General features: G+C 46.5%; 1 protein-coding gene across 1 annotated transcript in view; it reads right to left on the bottom strand.

Annotated features, from left to right (window-relative positions):
* MDGA2 (MAM domain containing glycosylphosphatidylinositol anchor 2) overlaps nucleotides 1–24,357 on the bottom strand; it is a 188,856-nt gene that overhangs the window by 84,441 nt on the left and 80,058 nt on the right. The window contains exons 4-6 of the mRNA XM_041409992.1: nucleotides 20,235–20,431; nucleotides 15,952–16,084; nucleotides 917–1,186 (exon numbers count right to left, since the gene is read on the bottom strand). Of these exons, the coding sequence (XP_041265926.1) occupies nucleotides 917–1,186; nucleotides 15,952–16,084; nucleotides 20,235–20,431 (600 nt within the window). The remainder of the gene's footprint in view (nucleotides 1–916; nucleotides 1,187–15,951; nucleotides 16,085–20,234; nucleotides 20,432–24,357) is intronic.

The following is a 24,357-nucleotide window of genomic DNA, read 5'->3' as shown; positions in this document are numbered from 1 at the left end:
TCCCCTCTGTCCTCTCTAGACTGAGCAAACCAATTTCTCTCCACTTTGCACGGAAAAGCTGCTGCTGCATCACCCAAACACAAAAAGGCACCAAACCACCCTTGTTCTACCTCAGGGATTTGATCCCAGCACAAGAACCCTGGAAGTCTCAGAAACCAGCACTAATTCATCCCATAACTAATTAGAAATGACCAGAAATCCCAGAATGAGAGAATTATCAAGGCTGAAAGAGACGCTCAAGATTTAATCCAACCATGACCATTTGGAAACAGAGGAAACCCTCACTGTTGAACATTGGATATTGAATGTTGAACGTTAAACCTTGAATGTTGAATGTTAAATCTTGAATGTTGAACGTTGAATGTTGGATATTGAATGTTGAACATTGAATGTTGAACGTTGAACCTTGAATGTTGAACAATGAACATGGAATTTTGAATTGTAAATGTTGAACATTGAACGTTGAACAATGAACATGGAATTTTGAATGATGAATGTCGAACATTGAACATTAAACCTTGAATGTTGAACATTGAACTTTGAATGTTGAACATGGAACTCTGAATGTTGAACATGGAACATTGAACAATGCATGTTGAATAGTGAACGTTGAATGTTGAATAGTTAACGTTGAATGTAGAAAGTTGAACAATGAACATTGAATGTTGAATAATGAACATTGAACATGGAATTTTGAATGTTGAATGCTGAACATTGAACGCTGAACCTTGAATGTTGAACATTGAGCATTGAATGCTGAACAATGAACATTGATTGTTGAACAAATGTTGAATATTGAACATTGAACGTTGAATGTTGAACTTCAAACACTGAACCTTGAATGTTGCTGTCCCACTTGATTAGGACTGGAATAATCTTCCAGGAGAAAAGTCCACGGTTTTCCAACTGAACTCACCTCTTACGATGATGTTGGTGGACTTCTTCGCGGGATTGCCGACGTTGTTGTTGGCGATGCAGCTGTAGGTGCCGGAATCCTCGGAGGTGATGGCGGGAATGGTCAGGGTGCCCCCGTTCAGGACAGTCTTGTCGGGCAGGACCCCCGCCGACCTCACCCACGTCAGGCTGGGCGCCGGCTCCCCCCCGGTGGTCACACACACCAAGGTGATGGCTTCTCCAGGGTTCACCACAATGGGGTCGTCCACGAGGAGCTTGATGGAAGGGGATGCTGCATAACAACAGGAATCACAGAATCAGGGAATGGCTGGGATGGAAGGGATCTTAAAAATCATCCTATCCCACCCCTGCCATGGCAGGGACACTTCTCATTATCCCAGGCTGCTCCAAGCCCCAATGTCCAGCCTGGCCTTGGACACTTCCAGGGATCCAGGGGCAGCCGCAGCTGCTCTGTGCACCCTGTGCCAGGGCCGCCCCATCCTCCCAGCCAGGAATTCCTAATTCCCAATATCCCCTCTGTCACTGCCCTCTAGCATTGGAAGCCATTTCTGGTATCCTGGCACTGTTTTCTTGTTCCAGCTCTGACTGGTTGTTCCAGTAAGGAAAGGATAAGGAGATAAAGAAAAGCAGGGAGAGTTAAATCCATGGAATCAAAAAATCATGGAATGGTTTGGGTTGGGAGGGACCTTAAATCCCATCCAGTGCCACCCCTGCCATGGCAGGGACACCTCCCACTGTCCCAGGCTGCTCCAGCCCCAGTGTCCAACCTGGCCTTGGGCACTGCCAGGGATCCAGGGGCAGCCACATTCCCTGGGCATGCAGAGGCAGGTAGGGATTGATGGATGGATGGATGGATGATGGATGGATGGATGGATGGATGGATGGATGGATGGATGGATGGATGGACGGACAAACGGATGAATGGACAGCCCTGCAGCCACATTTAGGACGGAACATGCCATGTGTGGGACAGGTGCCAGCACACTGGATTGGAAACCTTGGAAAAAGGAATTAGTCAAGAACTTGTTTGGCATGGGAAGCCTGTTCTCCTCAAGTCAGATCCTGCCACTCATCCATCCCTCTTCATCCAGCTTCTCCCCACTGAACTCCTGGGAACTTGGCTTCCAACTGGGATGAATCCCTGGAGTTGGAATCCAGAGAGGGATCTCCCTTGGGACATCATCTCTTTGCACATGGAGAGACTGAACCATCCCGGACAGAGGCATTTTTCCCTCTCTGGGATGTACAACCTTCAGCTCACACCTAATTCCCATAATTCCCATAAAATCCTATGACCAGGTGCAGTGGAAGCAGTCAGCACAGGGTGATGGGGAGATGCTGCTGACCTCAGAAAGACATGATTACATTTAATTCTTTTCTTGTCTCTCCTTTTCCATTAAATATTTCCATGTGATAGAAGAGGAGCAAATACTCAATAATAAGGGACAGGGCAGCAATTCATTGGAGAATATAGATATAAATAAAATATAAATTATATAAATACTTATAAATAACATTAATATATACTAAATATAAATATAAATATAAATATAAATATAAATATAAATATAAATATAAATAATATAAAATCACACTCTGTGACATCCTGTGTCCCCTGTGGTGAGGGATCCACCCTTGCTGGATCCAGGTTTTGCTCCAAGGCATCCTTTAAGCTGCATAAATGATGAACCATTGTATAAATATCCATTGCTAGGCCAGGAAAAGCAGCAACTCCAAAAAAAGCCCCAGGAATGAAGGTGAAGGATTGACATTCTGGGCCAAGAATGCCAGCAATTGTGGTAATAAAAAGGGAAAGGCAATAAAAATGTTACATTCCAAAATCACATCCCCATCCTTGTTATTACAGGGAGATATTCCCGGGTGTTCTGCTTTAGATGGGAATCTTATTTCAATATTAAAGGAATACAAACCAAGCACTAGAGGCAAATACAAGAATCAGCCATAAAATCAGAGTTTGCCTCATTTGAGCTTCACCCGGGAGGAATTTGCTTTGTCTGCATTTGGAAGTGGGAACAAAAAAAATGGGAAGAGCTTCTTTTGTACCTGTCCTGGCACTGGGAGAACTGGGAACATCATATTCATGGAATGTCCTGGGCGGGGGTGACCCACAAGGATTATGGATCCAGCTCCTGGCCCTGCCCAGACCCCCCAGCAATCCCACCCTGGGCATCCTTGGCAGTGCTGGCCAAAGGCTCCTGGAGCTCTGGCAGCCTTGGGAAGGTGCCCATTCCCTGAGGAGCCTGGGCAGTGCCAGAACCCTTGGAATAGTGGAATCTTTCCCTGCTGTCCATCCTATCCCTCCTGGACACAGCTCCAGCCACTCCCTCAGTCCAGTCCTTGGTCACCAGACAGAAACTCTTTAGGAGAGCAGAGATTCACAATCCAAACCCTCTCTTCCAGTTTCTCCCATTTTTGGACTCCTCAGATCTTTCCCAGCATGAATTCCTGGTTCAATTAATTTAAAACCAAAGGAATTTGGCTCATGGCTAAAAATCCAGACCCCAAAGCAGTCAGCTTTGCCAGCTGTGCCAGGGTCTCTTTGCTCACAACCTCTGAGCTCTTCTTCCATCAGCTGATGCCTCTAACAGGGTGGAGGTTTCAAATTCCTGGTTTGGAATTCCAGCTGGGAAACTGGGAATTGTGCCATGTTTTTTGCTTTAAGGAGGTTTTATTTTGGGAGAAGGTGACTAAACCAGGGATCCAGGTACAACCAGAACCTGTGGGGTCATCACCAACACCCAGCTGGCACCTATTTCCCTCTCCCTTCCTCTCTCCTGGGTTTCACCATTTTTCCTGAACAATTCCAGCAAGGAGCTGCTCTCTGCTCCCACTTCCCATCAAATCTCGAGACAGGGAACAAGGGAACCACGGATAATCCTTCAAAACTTGAAGCAGAAGATAAAAGCACCGACGTCAACCCAAGCTGGTGGGGCCACTTCCATAATCCTGCAGATGAAAGGGAGCCCTTTGCCATCCTTCAGGAACAAAGTGCGATGGGATAAAAAGGCAGGGACACATCCCTTTCATCCCAGCACTCCAAACAGAAGTACATGGAAATGAGGGTTTGGATACAGCAGTTTCCCTTTATTTACACCACCAAGTTTCGCTTTCAGCTCCAATCCCAAAAAATCAAACAGAAATCCCTGGATTTCTGCAGGCATGGACATGGCAACCTGGATTTAATCCAAAAAATATTAAGAAATTCAGGAAGGTTGTTGAGGATTTCAGGAAGGTTGTTGAGGTTTTCAGGAAGGTTGTTGAGGTTTTCACCAAATAGGACTCAGTGGAGCAGATAAAGTGTCAAACCCCTCTTATGAAGGGAATATTCCCAACATTCCCAATATTCACAAATGAGCCTTTACATTGATATTTCTCTGCTAAAGGAGAAAAGAATGGCAAGTTATAGCCAGGGAATAATGGAAGCATTCCCAATATTCACAAATGAGCCTTTACATTGATATTTCTCTGCTAAAGGAGAAAAGAATGGCAAGTTATAGCCAGGGAATAATAGAATCCTGGAATGGTTCAGGTTGGAGAGACCTTAAATCCCACCCAGTGCCAGCCCTGCCATGGCAGGGACACCTCCCACTGTCCCAGGCTGCTCCAGCCCCAGTGTCCAACCTGGCCTTGGGCACTGCCAGGGATCCAGGGGCAGCCACAGGAACATGGGAGAGGTTCATGTATGAAATCCCGTAAGTTCCAAGATTTCCAAATGCAACGAAACCATCCCTTCCAGAAGGAGTCAGGACTAAATGTGGCCTGTTATCACTCTCAAAGCCTCTTCCCAAGCTGAGGTCTGTCCTACATGACTTCCAGGACTGAGGAGGGGAACACCAGGCCATGGAGCTTTGGCCAGCAAAGCTTCTCCCAACCACAACCTCCAACCCAGCAGAGCCTCAGCCAGCCAACATTCCCAGTCAAAACCTTCCTTGGACTCTGTTACAAATAATAAAAATCATAATCCAACAATAGCAAGCTCTGGGAAATACTCCCAAAACTTTCCTGGAGTACGCTTTCCAAACATCGCATTTGCACACCACGAGAACGCCTCCGTGTGCTGAGGGCTCCACGTCTCCCCTGCCCTTTGGAAGTCGGGGTTTCCGAGCGCCAATCCCACATTTCGGAGTCAGGCTTGGCTTGGCAGGGGACAAAGAGAGCGGCAGAGCCCCTGGGAGCTCCTCCCCTGGCAGAACAAGGCCCTACTGATCCGAGGGAATCCGCCCCGCTCCCATTCACGCTGCAGCTGCAGCCTTGGGAAAGGGGCTCCCATTCAGAGGCTTCCGTGTGGGAGCGGTGCTGCCGTATCCCGGGATTTCAGAGCTGCCTGGGGAGCCAACAGCACTGGTGACAAAGTGCTCTTGGAATTACAGCGGGTCACAATGCCCGGCCCTGCTGCTCCAGGCACTACCAGGAATTTAAATGGGAATTACATCCATTTTTGTGGCCTCGTGTTAAAGGCAAGCCAGGCACGGGTGGCAGATGGATGGAGATTGATTAGGAAATTAATAATTAATGGCTCCAACATAGCCCAGTCCTCACAAGGAGCTAAACCAGCAAGAAACACACCCTGGGCTTGATTAATGACTGGGGCAAGACTTTCTCAGACTGAGCACAAACCAAGCACTCCTTAAGTCATCGTTAACATGCTTAATTACACCACACTGCCAAGCACTTGGACCACAGAAGCTGTGGCTGCTCCTTCCTTGGAATGTTCCAGGCTGGATGGGGTTTGGAGCAACCTGATCCAGTTAGCAAGGTATCCCTGCCCTGCAGGGAGTGGAATGGGATAATCCTAAACCAGCAGGAATCACACCCTGGACTTGATTAATGACTGGGGCAAGACTTTCTCAGACTGAGCACAAACCAAGCACTCCTTAAGTCATCATTAACACGCTTAATTAGATCCGGCTTAATTAGACAGGGCAGCAGGAAACACACCCTGGACTTGATTAATGACTGGGGCAAGACTTTCTCAGACTGAGCACAAACCAAGCACTCCTTAAGTCATCATTAACACGCTTAATTAGACAGAGAAGTTGTGGCTGCTCCATCCTTGGAATGTTCCAGGCTGGATGGGGTTTGGAGCAACATGTGAGAGTGGAAGGTGTCCCTGCCCTGCAGGGACTGGAATGGGATAATCCTAAACAAGCAAGAAACACACCCTGGGCTTGATTAATGACTGGGGCAAGACTTTCTCAGACTGAGCACAAACCAGGCATTCCTTAAGTCATCCTTAACACTCTTAATTAGACCAGGCTCATTAAGGCAAAGCACTTTGGACCAGAGAAGCTGTGGTTGCTCCATCGTTGGAATGTTCCAGGTTGGATGAGGTTTGGAGCAACCTGTGAGAGTGGAAGGTGTCCCTGCCCTGCAGGACTGGAATGGGATAATCCTTAAGGTCCCATCCCACCCAAACCATTTTGGGATTTATTCAAGGATCAGATGAAGATGTTGAGGGAATTTGAAGGGGTGGAATCTCTGCTGCTGCCTGGGATGGGGAGCTGAGGCTGGGATCGCACGGGGAGGAAAATCCATCTGTCATTCTTGGAGCAGCCCGAAAAAATCCACTGCCAAAGTGTCATAATTACAGTGAGACAAATAGAGGTATTTAGGCTGGATGTATGGAATTGAGGAAATGTCACAATTGGCTTTAGGGATTACTGGAAATGCAGAAGAAACCCAATAATTTAATAGCAATATCAAAGTACAGGCAGCAAGTCATGTCCTTGACAAGGCTCTCAGCTGTGATGAATGGAAATGAAAGGACATTATTTCCTCCAGTTTGGGGCATTATTTGAAAGGCAGAACCGAAGTAATAGAACATAATTGAATTATATTTTTATATCCATTGCTGTGTGTGCATCCATTTCATTTACAGCCAGCATTTCTTGCAGGAGCACAAAGCCAATATTCCTAACGAGACACGCAGTGCTCAGAGAGGAAGGGTTTGAGCTCCCTGCCAGGCTGGAAGCAGCATTCCTGTAGCTATTTACTCCAGAAAGTTCAAACAAGAGTGGGCTGGAATTCCCAAATTATGAGTTAGAATCAGAAAAACACAGAATGGGATTGGGAGGGAACTTAAAACTCATCTTGTTCCACCCCTGTCATGGCAGGGACACCTCCCACTGTCCCAGGCTGCTCCAGCCCCAATGTCCAACTTGGCCATGAACACTTCCAGGTATCCAGGGGCAGCCATAGCTTCTCTAGGAATTCCATCTCAGCCCCTCTTTACTCTTCCAGCCTGGAATTCCTTCCATAAATCCAACCTGAATCTCCCTTCCTTCAGCTCCATTGGGTTTTTGGTTTTTTTGGGTTTTTTTGGGTTTTTTTTTTTTTTTTTTTTTTTTACTGCTATTTTACAGGGCAAAATAAACTTTTTGTTGCCCCCCCTGCAGTAGGGCAGGTCCTTTCTTCTCATCATCAGGCCTTCAAAAAGCTCAAATTACCCCTAAAAAGTATAAACGCAGGGAAAAATAAAAGAAAAAAAATCCTAAAACAGAAGAAGCAATGAAAATATCTTTTATATTTTTCTGTGTTTATCCTCTGCTGCTACAGAGAGATCCCAGTGAAAGTTGCACACCACGTGAAAAGAGGAGAAAATTCTCCAGCTATACAGGTCTAGAGTTCTACAACAGTTCTAGTTCTAAAAATTTGTGTTTAGGCAAATAAAACATATTTCTCTTACACCTCATCTTTCTTTTTGACTTACTTTCTCTTTTCTCCTATTTCCTTTTCACTGCCTTTAAATTCCCAGCTCTTCCATGTCAAGAAGAAATAAAGAGAAGCTTCTCAAATCCCATATCTTTCAGGCTTGTGTCCTTTTTTTGACTTGATACATGGAATAACTGAAGTAAAATATTCCCAGAGCAGCTTTAAGCATCGCAATTGCTTTAGGATCATCATGGAATGGCTCCTCATGGAAAGGTTTGGGTCGGAAGAGACTTCAGAGATTATCTAATTCCAACCCCTCATGTCACAGGCAGGATTTAGGGTTTTTCCTGGCACACAGGAGAAATTTACAGCTGGTAAAATACCTGGATCTGTTCTGGGATAAAGGGGTGGCTCCCCCCACCCAGGACAGGTGTCCCTTGAAGGCCAGAGCCACCCTGAACCTCCCACTGGGGTCCCTGAGCTGTCACTGCTCCTGTCAGGGATTAAAAAGAAAGAAAAATCCTATTTTTCAGTCTGCCCTGAGCCTGTCCCTGAAATAAAGAGGCTTAAAGTTGAGGCAAGAGCAAGATCATTTTGTCTGGGCACCCTGTCAAAAATGGAAAATTCTGAGGTTCAGGGAGCAGAGTGGGGAATTACAGGATAGAAATAAAGATATGGCATTATCAGAGAATTGTAAATTGGAATATCCTGAGTGGGAAAGATGCACAAGGATCACAGAGCCCAACCCCTGGCCCTGCACAAACCCCACAACAATCCCATCCTGGGCATCTCTGGCAGCTCCTGGAGCTCTGGCAGCCTCAGGGCCATGCCCATTCCCTGAGGAGCCTGGGCAGTGCCAGCACCCTCTGGGGGAAAAACCTTTCCTTAAAATCAAAAACTATAAACAAATATAACTATAAATCACATTTATGAATGTTTTCCAGCTGAGTTGAGTGTTTCTATATTCCCATATATCCACACAAGCCAATCCAGGTATCCCCATCCCATCCGGCCTTCAAAAAGCTCAAATTACCCCTAAAAAGTATAAATGCAGGGAAAAATAAAAGAAAAAAAATCCTAAAACAGAAGAAGCAATGAAAATATCTTTTATATTTTTCTGTGTTTATCCTCTGCTGCTACAGAGAGATCCCAGTGAAAGTTGCACACCACGTGAAAAGAGGAGAAAATTCTCCAGCTATACAGGTCTAGAGTTCTACAACAGTTCTAGTTCTAAAAATTTGTGTTTAGGCAAATAAAACATATTTCTCTTACACCTCATCTTTCTTTTTGACTTACTTTCTCTTTTCTCCTATTTCCTTTTCACTGCCTTTAAATTCCCAGCTCTTCCATGTCAAGAAGAAATAAAGAGAAGCTTCTCAAATCCCATATCTTTCAGGCTTGTGTCCTTTTTTTGACTTGATACATGGAATAACTGAAGTAAAATATTCCCAGAGCAGCTTTAAGCATCGCAATTGCTTTAGGATCATCATGGAATGGCTCCTCATGGAAAGGTTTGGGTCGGAAGAGACTTCAGAGATTATCTAATTCCAACCCCTCATGTCACAGGCAGGATTTAGGGTTTTTCCTGGCACACAGGAGAAATTTACAGCTGGTAAAATACCTGGATCTGTTCTGGGATAAAGGGGTGGCTCCCCCCACCCAGGACAGGTGTCCCTTGAAGGCCAGAGCCACCCTGAACCTCCCACTGGGGTCCCTGAGCTGTCACTGCTCCTGTCAGGGATTAAAAAGAAAGAAAAATCCTATTTTTCAGTCTGCCCTGAGCCTGTCCCTGAAATAAAGAGGCTTAAAGTTGAGGCAAGAGCAAGATCATTTTGTCTGGGCACCCTGTCAAAAATGGAAAATTCTGAGGTTCAGGGAGCAGAGTGGGGAATTACAGGATAGAAATAAAGATATGGCATTATCAGAGAATTGTAAATTGGAATATCCTGAGTGGGAAAGATGCACAAGGATCACAGAGCCCAGCCCTTGTCCCTACCCAGAGACCCCAACAATCCCAGCCTGGGATCCCTGGCAGCTCCTGGAGCTCTGGCAGCCTCAGGGCCATGCCCATTCCCTGAGGAGCCTGGGCAGTGCCAGCACCCTCTGGGGGAAAAACCTTTCCTTAAAATCAAAAACAATAAACAAATATAACTATAAATCACATTTATGAAGGTTTTCCAGCTGAGTTGAGTGTTTCTATATTCCCATATATCCACACAAGCCAATCCAGGTATCCCCATCCCATCCCTCGATGGAATTTCCTTTTCCCCCATCCTCTAACTTTTCCAGAATCCCTCTGCTTTTCCAGCCGAGGGGCTGCAGCTCTGATGACTCCCATCTTTATTCTCCTTTTTTCCTGGGTGCTTTTCCTCCCCCTTCCCCAGCACTTTGGTGCCTCAGTGGGCTCGTGCTGCCGTTCACGCACAGAAGTGGCATTGAGGATTCCAGAGGGAGGGAGGGAGGGAGGGAGGCGGATCTTGGCTTTTCAAGGCACTTCCTCGCTGCTTCTGCTCGGGAGAGGCTACAAAAGCTCCCTGCGCCCACACTGGAGGGATTCGTTCCGTGGGGATTTGATCCAGAGGCGCTGAGGGAAGCGGGATCCTCCCTTTGGCAGCTCAAACCCATGGTAGGATTGCCCCTTCCCTGCTGAATTTAGATCCACGCAGGATTAAACCCATGCAGGATTAAATCCATCCCAGCCACGCCAAAGCCAGCCTGCAAGCCGAGGTCGTGGATCTCAGAGGCCCTGGAGCACAATTCCCGCTTTCCAAAAATAGAAGGGATGAGTTGTTCCTGAATTCCCCGAGTGCAGCTCTGCCTGAGCAGCTCCAGACACCTCAGCCCAGCCCTGCCGCAACAGCAACATCCTAATTAGTGGATTAGGGATGGCTGGCTAACGAGGAGCTGCCAAGGAGGGACCCTCAGGCTTCTGGAGGACACGGGAACAACCATCAGCAATGTGCTCAGGAAAAGGGAGCTGCCATCCAGGGATGTAGTAAAATGGAATTTTTTAGGAATGCGGGGAAGCAGCTCGGGTTGGACCTGCTGTTTGTGGGGCTGGGAATGTGGAGGGCTCTGCATTCCCACAGGGCTGAGCTTCTGCAAGGTGATCAGCAGGAGGGGGGACACTGGGATGATGTGACCCCCAGGGAATAAAGGAAACATTCTTTATACACTTGTGGAATTGTTAGGGTTGGAAAATGCCTCTAAGACATCGAGTCCAACCATTCCCAGCCCTGCCAAGGCCACCACATCCCCACACGCCACATCCACAGGGATTTGAATCCCTCCAGGAATGGGCACTCCAAACCTCCTCGGGCAGCTGTGCCAGGGCTGGGGAACCTTTTCCATGAAGAAATTTTTCCAGTATCCAACCTGAGCCTCCCTGGGTGACACTCGAGGTCATTTCCTCTGATCTTGGAGGTTTTTACATGGAAAATGGGAACCCGACTCCCCCGGCTGTCCCCTCCTGGCAGGAGCTGTGCAGAGCCACAAGGGCCCCCTGAGCCTCCTGTGCTCCAGGCTCAGCCCCTTCCCAGCTCCCTCAGGAATTCTCCAGCCCCTTCCCAGCTCCCTCAGCCTCTCCTGGGGCTCTAGCTGTTCCCTGGCCCGACTCCCCCGGCTGTCCCCTCCTGGCAGGAGCTGTGCAGAGCCACAAGGGCCCCCTGAGCCTCCTGTGCTCCAGGCTCAGCCCCTTCCCAGCTCCCTCAGGAATTCTCCAGCCCCTTCCCAGCTCCCTCAGCCTCTCCTGGGGCTCTAGCCCCTTCCCAGCTCCCTCAGGAATTCCTGAAACAAGACACACTCCAACAGAGAAAATCCTGCTGCAAAGGGAAAGAGGACAACTCCTCATTCCATGCCAGGACCAGATTCCCTGTCAGCCCTGCAGGGAGCCAAAGCCAGCCAGGATAACAGGATTGCTGGGGCAAGGTTTAGACCTAATAAAGAACAGGCCTGGGGGACCCCTTGGGATCCTTTCCAGCTTTATTTCCTATTATTCCTTTTTGCTAAAGAATGATCCTGGAAAAGCTGTGGCTGCCCCTGGATCCCTGGAAGTGCCCAAGGCCAGGTTGGATGGGGTTTGGAACACCCTGGGACAGTGGAGGTGTCCCTGCCCATAGAACTGGATGGGATTTAAGGTTCCTTCCATCCCAAACCATTCTGGGATTCCAGAAAATCACCCACCTGCAGTGCTCAGCTCCGAGCAACCTCAGGATTTCCAGCCCCTTTCACGCAGATCCCAGTCACCTCCCCCAAGGAATGCCAGGAAATGTGAAAAGAAATATTTTTTCCACCTTCCATAATTCCCTTTGCAGCGCTTTGTCTGACTGACGGGAAACAAAGCAAGTTTATCATGACAGGCTTCAGCCTAATCGAGGGATTAAAAGTGAATTAAGCCTTTTTTAATTTGTCTCCCACCACATGCCCCAGACAGAGCAGCAGCTTCAGCTGTGATTTCAATGAGCTGTGGCAGGCAGCTGAAAAATCACGGATTGAAAGACTCATCTTGCTCGGGAAAAGTTCCTGGGCTGGTTTATTTTCTCCTGGAAGCTGCCAAAACTCAGCCTTAATTTATGGATTAATGATCACCTGCACTAAACTGGCTGCTAATAGACAAAGTAATATCATTTCCAAATGAATCAGTGCCACCCAAGCTGCTTTGTGGAGCAAGATAAAAGCCTGATTTGCTTTTCCTCAATCATATTACAGGAACTATTCTGAGGAGCCCAGAATTCCTGTGGTTTTCTGGGTAAATATTCTGCTTTTTTTCTCTGGCATTTTGAAACAATGAACGCTCTTGAAAAGCTCCATTCAGGTTATTCTTAGCTCGGAGTGTTCCATGTGCCATTCAGCAGGAGCTGGGGCTGAAATTCCCTTTTTTTAGTGCCTCCCATGAAAACTGGTGACACCATCAGCTGTCAGTAATTCCTCTTTGACACTCAGCTGAGCTGGGCTTGGAAAAACAGATCCAGGGATTTCTACATGAGAAGGAATTTGCTGCTGCTCACAGAAACCTGAGCAAAGCACGGTTCAGGTGAAGGCAGAGAGATGGGGAGAGAATCCCAAAATCATGGAATAGTGTGGGATGGACGGGGCCTTAAATCCCATCCCGTTCCACCCCTGCCATGGGGCTGCTTCCCTTCAAATTTCTTATCTATTGAGATAAGGAATTAGCAGATAATTTCTGCTTTTAGAAACAAAATCAATCTCAACAAGCAGCTCTACCTTCTGCTATAAATTACCGTTTTTAATTGTCACCTTGGGCTTTGGCCTGCGCACGGTGACGCTCCGGGGTCACCTCAGCTGCTCCATTTCCAGCACCCACTTTAGGCTTTGGGGCTGGTTCTGTGTTTTAAACTGGTCTATGCTGGAACAAATAAATATTTTTTCCTGAAAAGTGAGGTCACAGCGTTGGAGGAGGGGGCTGAGGATCCAGGGTCTCATGGAAAAGCTGGAGGGAGGGGATTGTCCCCCTCTGTCCTGTCCTTGGGAGACTCCACCTGGGAAATCACAGCTCTGGAATTCGCAGCACAAGAAAGTTGAGGATTTGCTGGAGATCCAGAGAAGGCCATGGAGCTGTGCCAAGGGCTGGAGCTGCTCTGGAGCCAGGCTGGGAGAACTGGGAATATTCAACTGGAGAGGAGAAGGCTCCAGGGAGAGCTCAGAGCCCCTGGCAGGGCCTGAAGGGGCTCCAGGAGAGCTGGAGAGGGACTGGGGACAAGGCATGGAGGGACAGGACACAGGGAATGGCTCCCACTGCCAGAGGGCAGGGATGGATGGGAGATTGGGAACTGGGAATTGCTGGCTGGGCTGGAATTGCCAGAGCAGCTGTGGCTGCCCCTGGATCCCTGGCAGTGCCCAAGGCCAGGTTGGACACTGGGACACCCTGGGACAGTGGGAGGTGTCCCTGCCATGGCAGGGGTGGCACTGGGTGGGGTTTAAGATCCAATCCAAACCTTCCATGATTCCATCGAATGCAGAGCAGCCAAATCCCCCCATTCTGATCCCATGGAGTGCAGCTGAATTAAACACACTCAGAACCACAACAGTGACAATAAATCTGGGACATCTTTGCACCCCTCAGATATTCCTGGCTCTCCATCCCATCCCTCCAGCTTCCAATTAAACCGATGGACAGGACAGGACTGAAACAGCTTCAACTTCAGGCTCTGATTTTCATTACTTTGGATTTATCCTGGATTCCTCCGGATTTACAATTTCTCTAATTTCTCCCGAGTTACACCAGGTGAAGTTCAACTGAAGAACTTCTGTGAGGTGAAGTTTTATTAAATGAGCAAAGTTTTGTTTTAGAGTCCCCCCCAACTCAGTCCCTGTCCTTAACGAGCTCCTGCATTAATCACTTTTCACATCTAATCCTGCCCTGGATGCTTGTGATCTAATTTCTTGTGGAAAAGTGGGAATCCTTGTCATTTTCCAGGCTTGTTTACAGAGGAAATTACTCCAGAAAAGACAATTTTCTCCCCAAATAACCATGGCATGTGTAAGGTGGGAATGATTCCTTCTTTTGGCAAAATCAGCCTGGGATCACCCATCCTGGGCTCAGGAAATAAGAGTTTGATGATCCCCAAGTGCTGAAATATCAATTTTTTTGAAGATGAGGCTCAACACGAACTGAGACTGTGCTGGCTCCAACAGCAAAGCTATTCCAAGGAGAAATGGGAGCGGGATCAATTCCCACACTCTCTTGCCATGGATGAAGGTGGATGAAGGTCAGGAGTTGTTCCCAACTCCCAACCCCACCTCCCATGGAAAGGTTTCTCCTGCCAGGAAACCAGAGCTGCTCATGAGGGACAAACCTCACTTCAGGATTTTTTTTCCCCTGGAAAAATTTATGGGAGTGTAAATTAAGGCCTTTCAAGGAATTTTCCTGGATACCTTCTGAGCAGACCATAATTCCTGGTGGAGTTGCTTTCAAGGGTTGTGGTCAGCAGCGGGAAACCACAGGTCTGCTGTCCAATTAGCAACTCCAAAAAAGCTGGAGGCAACTCCTTAGAATAAAGCCCTGAGGATGGGAATGATGGGAAATATGGAAGAGCAAATAAAATTCCCTGTTGACCCCAGCCATGCTCAGCATTTTAATTTTGTGTTCATTTTCTCCCTGATTTCAGGGCCTCAGATACAAATTATTAAGGTCTAAACCACCCTAATCTAACCTGAAGTCTCCAAATGTTCCAACACTTCTTGTGGAATTGTTTTCCAAAGTACATTCCCCTGAAACTCCTAATTAGTCAGAAATCCAAGCTCAGTTTGGCTCTTTGGTGGGAGGTTCATAAACCATTTCAGACACATCCTGTGCTGATCCTGGCACTATGCCTTTAAGGGAGGTAAAACCTGGGATTTCCATCCTCCCCCAGCATTCCCAAGTGCATTTCTTGGAATTGACCCCTGGTGTTACAGCCACAACAAGAGAGAGAGACACAACTGACTGATCCATAAGGGATGAGCCCAAAAACCAGAATAAATTCACAAAAAATTCCACAAAATAGAAACAACTTTTCCAGGTATTCTACCTAAAGGCTTAGAGACCTCCCCACAAAAAGATTTCAACACAACCCCTCAGATATTTCCATTTGGAACAATTAAATCCGAAAGGAAACATTTTGGTTGGAATCAAGGAAGGAATTGATGTTTAGGTCGATGTAAGAAAAGGTCAAATCAATCCCTGAAATCAGTGCCGGAGTAGAGAAAGGTTGGGGTTTTCCCATGAGATATTCTGTGGAATAAAAATTCTAAAGTTTCCACAGCAGAGGGAAGACAAAGAACTATTGCAGGGATTCCAGAGGTCATGGAGCTGCTCCATGGAGCCCCTCTGCTTCGGAACCAGGCTGGGAGAGCTGGGAATGTTCCCTGGAGAGGAGAAGGCTCCAGGAAGAGCTCAGAGCCCCTGGTAGGGCCTGAAGGGGCTCCAGGAGAGCTGGAGAGGGACTGGGGACAAGTCCTGGAGGGACAGCACACAGGGAATGGTTTTAGGTGGAAAAGGGGAGATTTGGGTGGGATATTGGAAAAGAATCCTGGCTGGAATGACCAGGACAAGGGAAAATGGCTTTAAGCAAGAAGAGGGTAGATTTAGATGGGATATTAGGAAGGAATTCCTGGCTGGGAGGGTGGGGAAGGGCTGGTATGAAATTCCCAGAGAGCCCTGGATCCCTGGAAGTGTCCAAGGCCAGGTTGGACATTGGGGCTTGGATCACCCTGGGATAATGTAAGCTGTCCCTGCCCATGGCAGAGGTGGGAATGGGATGGGATTCAAGGTTCTTGCCACCCAAACCATTCCAGGATTCCCTGAAAGAGCCCCAAATTCCAGAGCTGAGTGCAGCCAGGGCAAGGGGTGCCGCTGGAGCTCACCAGTTTTGTTGGAGAGGCGGAAGGACACCATTTTATCCGGGATGCTGCAGACATTCCGCACCGAGGCGATGCAGCTGTAGTTGGCGTAGTCCTGAGGTCGCAGATTCTTCAGCTTCAGGATCTTGGTTTCTCCCTGGAAAAGGAGGAGAGAACGTCAGGAAGGGGCAGGGGCAGAGGAAAAATGGATACAGATCTGGGATTTTTATCCTCCTCCAGCATTCCCAAGTGGGTTTCTTGGGATTGAGCCCTGATGTTACATGCACAAGACACAACCTGGCTGATCCAGAAGGGATGACCCTAAAAAAAAGGAGTAAACTCACAAGAAATTCCACAAAATGGAAACAACTTTTCCAGGGATTCTACCTAAAGGCTTCAAGGTCCTCCCCCAAAGGACTTCCAAAGGATACAGGGAATATCAACACTGGAAATTCAGAGGGAAATTGGTTTGATGGGTCCTTCAAGATGAAAATTGTTCAGGATAATTTATTTTACAGTAAAATTTCCATGAAGACAAAATCCCAAGGTACAAAATTCCTCCTGTTTTCCTTTAAAATGAGGAGCTGATGGATTCTATTTTTAGCCAGGGAGCAGGGGGTGGAGCAGGGAGCTGAACGGGACATGAAATTTTAAATTCCCTCAAACACGGACAGCAGAAACCTGGGAATGGGAAATGTGAGATTCCCCCTGCAAAGTTCCAAAAGAAAAATGTGGAAAATGTTCATTATCCAGTGTCCCAATAAATCCAAACAAGTTTAATATTGGTACAGCCTTAGGAACACATGGAATTATTTTTAACAATATCAGTGGATCAACTGCCCAGGAATGTCTAGGAAAATTATGGAGGTTTGAGAAAACAAATGTACAAAACTGGGAAAAAAACAAATCCATACAAAAAAAATACAGCTGAGCAGGGAAGAAAAGAAACAGTCCTTGAAGTCTTGGAGGGACTTTGGGAATGTTGGGATTTAAGTGGTTTCTATGTACAACCAATCCCATGGAAATGATGGGATTAACATGAAGCCCGTTGTAAGGCCAAGCCGTGGAAAAGCTGCTTCTAAAGATCAAATTACTTTTTTAGGATGTTTCTCTGGAATTGGGAAGGGCCTGGAAAGGCACGGCCTTAGGAAGACATAAACATTGCCCAGGAATGTCAAGGAAAAATAAGGAAATTTGAGAAAATGAAGGTACAGAACTGAGAAAAAAACAAATCCATCAAAAAGATACAGCTGAGCAGGGAAAAAAAGAAACAGTCCTTGAAATTTTGGAGAGATTTTGGGAATATTGGGGTTTAAATTGTTAAATTTCCCATGGAAATTATGGGATTAAAATTAAGCCATGGAAAGGCTGCTCCTAAGGATCAAATTCCTGCTTTAGGAGGTTTTTCTGGAAGAGGGAAGAGCCTGATCCAGGCTGGCAAAAGCACTGAGTTCTGGAAACTCAGGGCAGCTTCATCCCAGCATTCCCTCCTTAGCTCCAGGTTGAACTTGGGCTGAACTCCCAATGGAATTCTGGATCCTGTCCCCAGCTTGCAGAGATTTATAAAAAATGTATATATCTTCCTCATTGGTTGGGATAATTAGTCTAATTATGTCTAATTGCATAATTATGGTAAATACAGCAAATTTAATCTCGTGCTCAGGCTGAGCAATTCCAATGAGCGACCAGAAGGATAAGAACTCTCAGGGAAAAAATCTCCATCGAGATTTGGGATTTGGGAAGTTCACTGTTCCAACATTTTGTGGATGAGGATGGGCAGGTTTGCACAGTTTCTCTCCCCATGAGTGCTGGAATAAGTGGCTGTTGTTTCCTCGTTGACTGGAAAAATCTGATAATATTTAAGGAAGTTGTTTGAATTTGCCCAGTTTTCCAAGTGTCTCCCATGATTTAATTGCTGACTGGATTTTGGGATCATCCCAGAGTATGGGCAAAAAAGGAAAGAGGGGGGATTCTGCCCCTCTGCCCTGCTCAGATGAGACCCCACCTGCAGAGCTGCTCCAGCTCTGGGCACAGAGCAGGACATGGAGCTGCTGGAGTGATCCAGAGGAATCCGTGGAGCTGCTCCAAGGCTGGAGCCCCTCTTGAGCCAGGCTGGGAGAGCTGGGAATGTTCCCCTGGAGAGGAGAAGGCTCCAGGGAGAGCTCAGAGCTTCTTCCAGGGCCTGAAGGGGCTCCAGGAGAGCTGGAGAGGGACTGGGGACAAGGCATGGAGGGACAGGGCACAGGGAATGGCTCCCACTGCCAGAGGGCAGGGATGGATGGGAGATTGGGAACTGGGAATTGCTGGCTGGGCTGGAATTGCCAGAGCAGCTGCCCTGGATCCCTGGCAGTGCCCAAGGCCAGGTTGGACGCTGGGGCTGGAGCAGCCTGGGACAGTGGGAAGTGTCCCTGCGTTGGAATGGGATGAGCTTTATGGTCCCTTCCCACACAAAGCATTCCAGGATTTTGTGATTACTAGAATAATAAATCCATCAGAAATAAAAATCAACCTCTTTTTTTGGTGAAAAACCTGAGAAGTTTTGTTTCCCTTTCCATTCCATTTCACTTACATATTAAAATCCACCTTCAGAGCCCTCAAGAAAAAAAATTCCCTCTCAAAATTCCCAAGTCTTGATCCTCTGAAGCCAAATCCCCTCTGTCCCTCTTCCCATCCGCTCTCCCTATTTGCATCCCTGCCATGAAATGAACTAATTAAGCAGAAGATGTTGATGACTCTTGAACCTTTAATTACATCTTTTCCTCTCATAAACACAGAGCAGATCTTGCCTGCACGGATCCAGGCCACACTAATTTCAGTTGCCCTCCAATAACTGGAGAAAGGTTATAGATAAGATTGGAATATCACCAGGACAATCTGATTTATTCATTAATTAAACCCACATCAAGATTTTAGGAAGGGTGATCTTAATAACCTAAAAAAAAAGAATCTAATTTCATGTGACACATTTTAGTAGATGAATCCTTAGATTTTAGGGAAGGCAATTCTCAGCATTTCCATAATGAAATATAAAATAAAAAAAAAATCCACTTTCCCTTTTTAATTAAAACATTTCAAAACTCCAGTTTACACTTGAGTCCAAGCAAAGCCCCAGATTTGTTAAACTGGGCCCGTTCATGTTAAATTAAAAATAATCTCATTACATTTAGGACACCAATAACTTGGCTCTGTGATTTAATTCCCATCTCTGCAAGGTTCCGGGCTCCACATTTCTCCGGAAAACACGGAGCTGTTGGAGCAATATAAAGCTGTCAAGTACAATAAAAAGCCACAAATGAAGGTGCTCTCAAATCATTAACTGAAAATTATTTATGAAAGTCGCAGTTGCTTTCTGCTCTGAACACCAAATTACCAAGCAGTTTTCACCTCTTTCTTTCTTTGTTATTCCTTTGGATTTTCCAAACCCATTTTTCCCCTTTTTTTCCTCTTTCTATTTTTTTTAATTTCAAACACCATCCCACACTTTTGGCCACAGACAATGGGATTTGCCACCTTTTTTCATCCTGCCTCAGTGCAAATGTGTACATGATAAATTAATCTCAGCTTATCCGACAGAGCCAGGATTCCTTTGGGGCTGGGAATGGGAGCAGGAACACTTTGGAAAAGGTTTTATTTCCTTTTTTGACACCTCATTTTTAAGTGGGGGAATTGTGAAATGAAACCTTACACTTAAAGATAAAAGAGGCAGAAAAGAAGGAATATAAAAACCATCAGGGGGAGCTCCCATAGAGTCTGGAATCATGGAATTTTTAAGGTTGGAAAAACCTTCCAAGATCATTAACTCCAACCATCAACCACCACCATGTTCTCCATGAATCCATGTTCTCAACTGACCCATCCATATGGTTTTTGAACACTTCCAGGGATGGAGAGTCCACCCCTCTTCTGGGCAGCCTGTATTTCTTCCATAAAGAATTTTTTTCCTAAAATTTAATCTGCATGAAAAGATTTTTAAGACTGTAATTCAGGCTGAGTGCAGAATCGCTGAGCTGGATCAGGAAGGATGAGGAAATGGGAATCAGAAGTTTTGCTTGCAGGATCCAATAAAAATCATTTTAAAATACCTCCTGTAGATATCACTCCCCCATATGAATATGAATTTAATAATTCATATTTTTACAAAAATCTAAATGTATTTTATGCCAGCAAATCTACTAACAACACCCAGGAGCGTTTGGGTGGGGCATCATCATCTGGAGGCCATCCCCAATCCCCACCTCAGAAACCCAGCGGGCAGATCCCATTACAAAGCCTCAAGATGGAAAAAAATTCCCGGTTTTTAGGCCTACCTGGGTAAAGAAGGGCTCGTAGATCTCCACTCCTTTGTCAGAGCCCTGCAGCAGCACCTCCTGGCCGCGGCGCCAGCTGTAGCGCACAGGCGGGTTGGAGTTGGCCACACACCTGAGGAACACGGTCTTCTCATAATAAAACTGCTCCTTGGCTTCCCCAATGCTCTGGTGGACCGTGACTATGGGATCATCCAAATCTGGGGAAAAAAAAACAGGCAGGGAAAACCAAGTTTAAGCCAGGCTTTGGTTGACTCAACAACGGCGCAGCGCCGGGAATTTCCCGCGACGCCTCATAACTAGTCAAGGGTAAAACAGAGACAAAACAGCTCGAAAAGCCCCAGATTTTAGGAATTTTGCAGCCAAAGTCAGGTTTAGGATTTATTTCCTTCTCCCCAACTGGATCTCCTTCAAAACTCACATTTTTAGGCAGAACAACGCAGCCAATCTCATGCAAATGTCAATCATATTTCTATTATAGTGTGATGATTACCGCGGTTTTGTCTGGTTCGCAGTTTTACTCCTTGTTTCTTCTAACTCTTTTCCACAAAATTATAAAGCTTTGGCAATAAATAGACAGCCTGATTTGCATCCAAATGGCAGGATCCAGGAGTCCATGGATCATGTGCACGCAGCTGTTTGCTTTTAAAGCTGCAATTTAAGGCAGCAATTTAATGCAGATTCCCTGCTTTTAGTTACAGGCATTTAACTTCCAGCAGGTAAATTCATCCCGGGCTTTGGAACACATTTCTCTTGATTAAAATACAGATATCGGATAATTACTCCCACTGCAGCAGCTCCAAGAAAATGAGATGCCCACAACGAGGAATTGGCTTCCACAAGGAATAAAAACACAATAGCCCTTGGAATATGAGGATACCAAAGTAATTAATTTGGGCTTTATCCCACCAAGAAAAAAGATTCTGAGTTTGGGGGTTTTTCTGAGCTTTGTCTGGAGGGACAGTTTTATTGAGGAAGGAAAGAAATGGAACAAGGAGAAAATAAGGAAAGCAAGGAATGTTTTTCCTAAGTACCTACTTAAAACAACACAGCTTCCGAATGACCACTCTCACAGCCAGGAATTCCTTCCCAACATCCCACCAATCCTCGCTCTCTGGCAATGGGAAGTTATTCCCCCTTCTCCTGTCTTTCCATCCCTGGAAACCAACAGTTTGAGAGGGAAGAACCTTGAAGTCCATCCCATCCCACCCCTGCCATGGGCAAGGACACCTCCCACTGTGCCAGGCTTCTCCAAGCCCCAGTGTCCAACCTGGCCTTGGGCACTGCCAGGGATCCAGGGGCAGCCACAGCTGCTCTGGCAATTCCAGCCCAGCCCCTCCCTCTCCTCCCAGTGAGGAATTCCTTTCCAGTCTCCCATCCACCCCTGCCCTCTGGCAGTGGGAAGCCATTGCCTGTGTCCTGTCCCTCCATCCCTTGCCCCAAGTCCCTCTCCAGCTCTCCTGGAGCCCCTTTAGGTACCCTCAGTTCTGCCTGGATTCTTCTCTTCTCCAGGGAACATTCCCAGCTCTGCCAGCCTGGCTCCAGCCCTCAGAGCAACTGTGTGATCTCCTCTCCAACAAAGCCATGTTTTTCTTGTGCTGGAATCCTGGACTCAGCATTCCATCCAGCTGCACTCTCCAAGCACACAGGAACACAACATTCCATGCACAACTCAGTCTTGGCTGCAACCATTCCATAACCTCCTCAGCACTGCTTGTTCCTTAAAATTCCTTAAAACCCTTTGGATAGGGGTTAATTATTCCTTTATCCCCAAATTCAACCCTATTTTTGCAAAGTCTGGAGTGAGTAATTATCAAAATGTTGGTTCATCAGGTCGATTTGAGGCCAAATTTCAGTGAAACGGAGAATGAGGTTCTCAAATCTTCACGTGACCAAAAGGATCCAGTCAAAGGCACCCTCAAATCCCTCTGCAAAGATGGAGAATCCTGGAATTGTTGAGGTTGGAGAAGGCCCATGAGATCACCAAATCCAACCATCAACCACCACCACATTCACCACTAAACCACGGACTCCAGAGCCACATCCACAACTGGTTGAACTTTTCCAGCGGTGCTGACTCCACCCCTTCCCTGAGCAGCCTCTTCCAAAGAAGCTTGACAATCCATGGAATTCTTAAGGAAGATCTTTGTAAATAAGTAGATTAGAACACATGAAAATTCCTTGCTGAAAAGCAATTTCAAGAAAAAAAAGGACAAGCCTAAAGACTAAAAATTAATCTTAAGACTAAAAATTCATCTTGAGCTGCTACATTTTTATTTGCATAAGAAGAATGAAGCTGGAGAGTCTCTTGTTTAATTAGAAACAACAACTCTTCCAAAATTCCCAACAATTCCAGCAATAATACCTCATAATGGGGCACAGGTTTTAAATAAATGTTACCTTCGTCCCCCACTCCAAAACATTTAAGATCACAGAAGAAAATTATGGATCTGCTGCTCCAAATTAGGATGGCATTTCCTAATGAGATTTCAGTTTTGTTCAAAAGGTTATTTGAAATCACAGCAACGCTTGAAAAGGGTTGAGAGTGCTCAAAAATTCTGGCTTCTCCTCATGAGGTTGAAAGTAAAAAGGTGAAAATTAACTCGCTGCACTTTTTAGGGTCAAACTCCTGAGTTTTGATGGAGAACATAATGTTTCCCACATTGATCCCTGGTCATCCCTATTAAAGCACATCCCTGGATGGCAAACAAGGAGCCATGAACTCCATCACCAAGTCCAGGGATGCTCTTCCAATCTCTGACACTTGGATGAAGGTGAATCCTTGGATAAAAGAGGCAAGAGGTCCAAATCTGAGCTCAGCTTCATTTTCATGAAGTTACTCAAGACAAGGCAGAGGAAATTCCTTAAAACCTGGAACCAGGACTGAAACCAGGACTGAAACCACCTCCATCCCTGGCTGCAAGAGCAGCAGAGCTGTTTCCAGGGAAAAATTCCTTCTCATCGAACCCATCCCTGTGAGACAAATTCCTGAGTGCCCTGTCCAGCTTCAGACATGGATAAACTGGAACAATGCAGGGAACACCACCAAAGTGACTGAAGGCCATCCAGATCCAGAGGGAGCTGGGTTTGGCCAACCTGGAGATGGTTGGATGAAGGGAAAATCTAATTTCTGTTTTCAAATTTCAACCAGGGACTCCTGGAGAAGACGAAGGAGAGTCTGGGATGAAGAGCAGATGGAATTTCTGTCTTCAGCTTGCTACCAGAAAATTCTAGAGAAGGTGAGAAGCTCTTCATGGGGGTGCAGAGGAAAGGACCGTGAGGTCTAGGCTGCACCAAGAGAAATTTCTCCTGGATATAAGGAAAACAAATTCCCTGTGCAATTGGCCAAGTGTCCAGAGGGGCCATGGGACACTTGGAGACATCCAAAGCTCGGCTGGACAGAGTCCTGAGGAATCTGACCTTGAAGGTGGCCCTGGTTTGAGCAGGGGGTTGGACATGAGGTCATTTTAGATAAGTGATTCCAAATCACTCCATGATTCCAGGAGCTGTGATGTCATCAACTGCTTGTCCAGTCTGCTCTCTTGGAACAGGTCCATGCTGGATTGTGGAAACAGGGAATATTTGGGATGAAAGAGATCTTAATTCCCATCCCATTCCAGACCCTTCCATGGGCAGGGACAACTCCCACTAGCCCAGATGGCTCCAAGTCCTATCCAACCTGGCCTTGGGCACTGCCAGGGATCCAGGGATACCCCCAGGCTCTCTGAGAATTCCATCCCAGCCCCTCCCCACCATCCCAGCCAGGAATTCCGCCCCTGCCCACCCTCCCAGCCAGCAATTCCCAATCTCCCATCCATCCCTGCCCTCTGGCAGTGGGAGCCATTCCCTGTGTCCTGTCCCTCCATCCCTTGTCCCCAGTCCCTCTCCAACTAATCCCTTCCAAGCAAGCACTGAACGACGGCAAGGGATGGATTTTGACAGGAATCTCGGGAAAGCTCCAAGAAATCCAAGCTGGGAATGGAACTGCAGCAAAGCCTCTGCCAAAGCATTTCATAATGGTCAATTAATGGAAAATTCCCACTGCAGAACCTGATGGATTTTTTTTTTCCAACGGCAGTGCTGGAAAGATCCCGACAGCTGCAGCAAAGCCAAAGCAGAAGCACTA

The sequence above is a fragment of the Onychostruthus taczanowskii genome, unplaced genomic scaffold, assembly GCF_017590055.1.
Source record: "Onychostruthus taczanowskii isolate IOZ18803 unplaced genomic scaffold, ASM1759005v1 scaffold100, whole genome shotgun sequence".
NCBI classification, from domain to species: Eukaryota; Metazoa; Chordata; class Aves; order Passeriformes; family Passeridae; genus Onychostruthus; species Onychostruthus taczanowskii.
This window is presented reverse-complemented; position numbering and strand designations above follow the sequence as displayed.